The 4,993-nt window shown below is 40.1% G+C and overlaps 1 protein-coding gene across 1 annotated transcript in view; it reads left to right on the top strand.

Annotated features, from left to right (window-relative positions):
• Positions 1-2,719, top strand: part of Plcz1 (phospholipase C zeta 1) — an 87,583-nt gene extending 84,864 nt beyond the window's left edge. Inside the window, exon 12 of the mRNA XM_008832881.1 lies at positions 2,682-2,719. Within this exon, the coding sequence (XP_008831103.1) occupies positions 2,682-2,719 (38 nt within the window). The remainder of the gene's footprint in view (positions 1-2,681) is intronic.
• Positions 2,720-4,993: the final 2,274 nt, after the last annotated feature.

The following is a 4,993-nucleotide window of genomic DNA, read 5'->3' as shown; positions in this document are numbered from 1 at the left end:
TTTATTTCTCTGACATAGGTGGAATCAGACAGTGTTTAGCTTTTGGTGATGGGTTTATTTCACTTAGCACAATGGCTCCACAAATGAAGGTACTTGCCACTGAATCTGATGACTTGAGTTCAATCCCCAGAACCCACATGGTGATAGGAGAGAACTGATTTCTATAACTTGTCCTCTGACCTCTACATGTGCACCATGGCATGTGCGTGCATGCAGATGTAACATAAACACATGAAATAAATTTTAAAAAATCATCAGAGAGATGGCTCAGCGGTTAAGAGCACTGACTGTTCTTGCAGAGGACCTGGGTTCAATTCCCAGCACCCGCATGATGGCTAACAACCATCTGTAACTCCAGTTCAAGGGGAGTCTGACACCTTCTTCTGACCTCCGTGGGCATTGCACGACATGGGTGCACTTACACACATATAGGCAGTACACTCATACACATAAAAATAATAAATAAAGATTAAAAAAATCATCTATGTGGTAGCATATGTTAGAATTTCTTTCCTTTTCCATGCAGAATCATTTTTGTTTGTTAGCTTGTTTTTGAGACAGAGTCTCACTATGTAGCTTTGGCTGGCCTGAAACTCACCATGTAGACCAGGTTGACCTTGGACTCATAGAGATCACCTTCTTTGCCCACTAAGCACTGGGATCAAAAGTGTATACCACCACACCTTCCTTACTCCAGAATACTGAGGTACAGTTTACACACAAAATAAAATATTATTGCCCATTCCAGTGATATTTGTTGAAAAGACTGTGTTTACCACTGAATGGAACTGATACCCTCATTAGAAATCAACTGATTATAGGTGCAAGGATTAATTTCTGGTATATGCATTGATGATCCCTTCTCTTCCATCTGTGCATTCTATGTCTTTATGTCAGTGTCACACTGTTTTATTATTGTAGCTTTGTAGTAAGCTTGGGAATTAGAAGATGTGACTTCACCTTTGTTCTTTTGTTTTGTTTTGTTTTTTGATATTTTTTATTTTTAAGCATTTTTCTTTTAAAAATGTTTTTAAAAATTTATTGTTTTTATTTTATGTGTACGAGTGTATTGCCTGCATGTATGTGAGTGCACCTGTGTTGTGCAGTGCCGTGGAGGTCAGAAGAGGGCTTCGGATTCCCCTGGAACTGGAGTTAAGGATGGTTCGTAGCCACCATGTGGATGCTGGGAATTGAACCTGGGTCCTCTGCAAGAGCAGTCAGTGCTCTTAACCACTGAGCCATCTCTCCAGCCCTTATTCAGTTTTTTTTTCTAACTCTTATGAGCATAACGTTTCTGAACCTAATTGTATTTGTCCCCTCTTTTCTTTCCTTTCTGACCTGGGCCTTCGTTCATCTCTAACTTTCTATGTCCTCCATTGAGAAAGTTGAAGTCAGTGCTCCCCTTATTTTTCAACCATCCCTTAATCAAACACATCTTAACCATTATGATTCTCTTGTGGAGAATAACCTCACTTCAAAGCTTTCTCGTCGTACCAACATTATAGTCAGGCTGGGTCTAGACATATAAACATCCTATCTGTTTTCCCTTTTCAGTGTCCACTCTGTTGTCATCTAATACAGTACTTTCATAGATTTTTCCATGAACGTTTCCTTGAAGCAATCCCTTGGCAATAGTTTTATTCCTGTGACGCTTACACGGCGATTTGTCCAACTCCTTTGTACTCGTCTCCCTGGGATTTTCCCTCCAAATTCAATTAGACATTTTTTTCAACCACTAGGGAGATCGGTCCCAGTTTTTATTGGAAAACAATTCAACTGTTCTCACAAAATATTGGTACTCTAAGGGGCATCATCAAAGAATTTTGATTCTGATTCTCTTCAGAAATGAATCCGTGTACTCTGTAAGGACTTTTCCTCTTTTTAAGTGGCATGTATGTATTTTTTTCCTTGTTTTTTTTTTTGAGACAGGGTCTCCCTGTAGCCACAGTTGGCCTGGAATGCACTATGTAGACAATGCTGGCCTCAATCTCACAGAAATATGCCTGTCTCTGTCTCCTGAGTGCTGGAATTAAAGATGTGCACAACCATGCCTGACATTTATATATATATTTTTCTATTTATTGAATTTTTGTGCATTTCATACAATAGATCTTAATCATATTTAGACCCCTTTCCATATCTGCACCCTTCTGTGACCCCTTCCCAAGACTTCATACATTCTGTCATATATGTTAAGGACTATCAAGTCATTTGTAACCCCAGATGTTCCTCAGTGTGAGTTCATACACTGGAGCCTGGTCAACCTACCTAGTGTCACTTCCTTAAAGAAGACTAACTCTCCCTCTCCCAGCAGTGATCAGCTGACAATATTTCCTCCACTAAGGTAGGGACTAGATTTTTTAAAGGTACCAGACTTCTTCACTGAACTGGCCACAACTAAAACCTAATATGTATTCTAGTGCTTTCTTCAAGAGAATTTGAGCTTGAACGCATCACCTTTTCAACTTTGCAGTTCCCTCTCCTGACTCACACATTATCATTTTCCTTCACATCAGCCTGTTCTGTGTTTTAAAATCCTGACTTTTTTTTGAAGGATGTATCTTTCTCATTACTGCTCAGGTTGACGTCTTCTATTTTCCTTTCTTTCATTACCCTAATTTAAATGGTAAGAAACACAGTTATTCTTTTTAAACAGGCTCCAAATCCTTTTTGATTGTCAGAAATTGCAGAGCCAGAGATTGACAGCACAGCCTTTTAATCGGCTTCTTCAGTTGAGAGCATCCAGTCATCTCAGCTGTTCTTTCTCCATCCTGGCTTAGGAGAAGGGCAAATTATCCTTTTATACAGATACCCCATGGCCTTTTATTTAATATTAATAAAGTGGACTCTTCTTCCATGGTTACAGCCGCAGTTAGAATCTCCCATCCCAATGCTAACCAGGCTCAATACTGCTTAGCTTCTGAGATCAGACAAGATTGGATGCATTTAAAGTGGTATAGCTATAGACACAGTTTAAATCTCTGCACTTTGGTAATCAGGGTGGTTTTATATATTTATTTTCTGGGGAGGAAAAGAGTACTTGATCTTGAACCCTGGGCCTCAATTATGCTAGACAATCAAGCATTCTACTACTAACCTACATCCCTAGCCCAGGAGTCAGTTTCTTTAATTATCAAAGTCAGAGGCTACTTAGCATTGGGCTGTTGAGGTGGCTGAAGTCTATGGAAATGTCATTTGAATTAAAGTTTGTTCTTGTCACCTCTGGTGCTCTGCCTCTCTGAGTCAGAAATAGCACACGCTTACCCACAAAGGAACATGACTTTGTGAAGTTTCTATGCAAGGCAGGAATCGCTGTGCCTGGTGCTGAGTATTTTAATCTAAAACTTTATTAGCATTTGTAGCATTTTTATACATTTTTTATTTATTAATTTTATTTTAGGTGTATGGGTGCATTGCCTGCGTTATGTAAGTGCACCCTTGTCGTGCAATGACCGTGGAAGTCAGAAGAGGGCTTTGGATTCTCCTGGAATTGGAGTTAAGGACTGTTTGTAGCTGCCATGTGGGTGCTGGGAATCGAACCTGGGTCCTCTGCAAGGGCAGTCAGTGCTCTTAACCGCTGAGCCATCTCTCCAGCCCCATTTTTTAAATTCAGCCACTGTTCAAACTTTTGGTTTCTAGGGTGAGATTCATGTTAAGACGACAGAAGCGCCTGTGCTGGGAAATAAGAGCACACTTAACTTTGTAAGGTGGGGATGAAGCTTGCCGAGGAATTGTTTCTGTTCCTTAAATTTTTATTGCGTATTCATCAAATTTCTTTTCGGTCTGGATCATATATCAGTGGTGATGGAACCTTAGTAATCCACTTATGATCTGAACCATATTTTCTGGCACATGGTCTGTCCACCACAACACTGAGTTCTATGTCATCAGTGGTCATGCAGTTATCCGTGATGCTCAGTTCTTTCAGCCTGTACTTTTAGAGACACCTTAGATTTCTGTAGATGTTTCCAGAGGATTTTAAGGGTGAGAATGGCAAGCAGGGAATGAGAAGTTGGTCATGTATCTGAGATTTCAAGCCTTTCATTTAACCTAACCACTCTCTGCTTCTCCACGTGTATTATGTATATATTCTCTTTGATGTGAGATTTTTATTTGGGGAGCATTTTTCTTTGTTATTGTTTTGAGATATGTGCCCAGGTTGGTCTTGAATGCCCAATCCTCCTGCCCCAGACTTTTGCATGCTGAGATTTCCTTTGTATACTGCCATGTCTGGCTAATTTTTTCCAGTGGTGGAACTGAACCCAGAGCTTTGTACGTATAAGACAAGTGCTCTACCACTGAACTGCCTGCCTTGTTCTACATGTCTTCTATTTGACTAGATAAACTGTGCTACTATCAGACAATTCAGTGTTTCTGTCCAGAGGCAAACTAATTCCCCATTTCTCACCTCATTAGATTTCTTATAGGAAACAAATAAAATATAGACATAAAAAGCTTAAAAAGGGAATCGTAAAATAGTCTATGGATGTCAGCTAAGATTAGGATTCTTGTTTTTCTTGTCACTGTGTCATTCAGTCATTTGTTTAGGCATTAATTCACACACACACACACACACACACACACACACACACTCAACACTCCTAGACAACTATATGGCAGAACTTCCTGAGGCTGGACAAAGCAGCTGATGACTCAGTGTACTGATTAGCTGGGATTGCCATGACTAAATGTCACAAAATGAAGGGCAGAGACAGTAGAACTTTGCTCACAGTTTTGGAGGCTCTTAACTCAAAGGGTCAAAAGGGTCAATTCACTCTGAGAGCTGTGAGGAGTAATCTATCTCTTCCCTGCCTTGTAGCTTCAGATAGCTTGCTGGGAATCTTTGACATTTCCTGGCTTATAGATGTGCCACCCCAACCCGTATCACTATGTTGATATGAAATTCCCTGGGTGCAAACCTCTCCTTGTATTTTTCTGTTTTTTTTTTTTTTTTGAGACAGGGTCTCCCTGGCACCCCACCTGGCCTAGAACT

The sequence above is a fragment of the Nannospalax galili genome, unplaced genomic scaffold (genome assembly GCF_000622305.1).
Source record: "Nannospalax galili isolate Female #2095 unplaced genomic scaffold, S.galili_v1.0 scaffold1230, whole genome shotgun sequence".
NCBI lineage: Eukaryota > Metazoa > Chordata > Mammalia > Rodentia > Spalacidae > Nannospalax > Nannospalax galili.
Note: the sequence above shows the minus strand (reverse complement) of the source record. Positions and strands in the feature narration are given on the sequence as shown.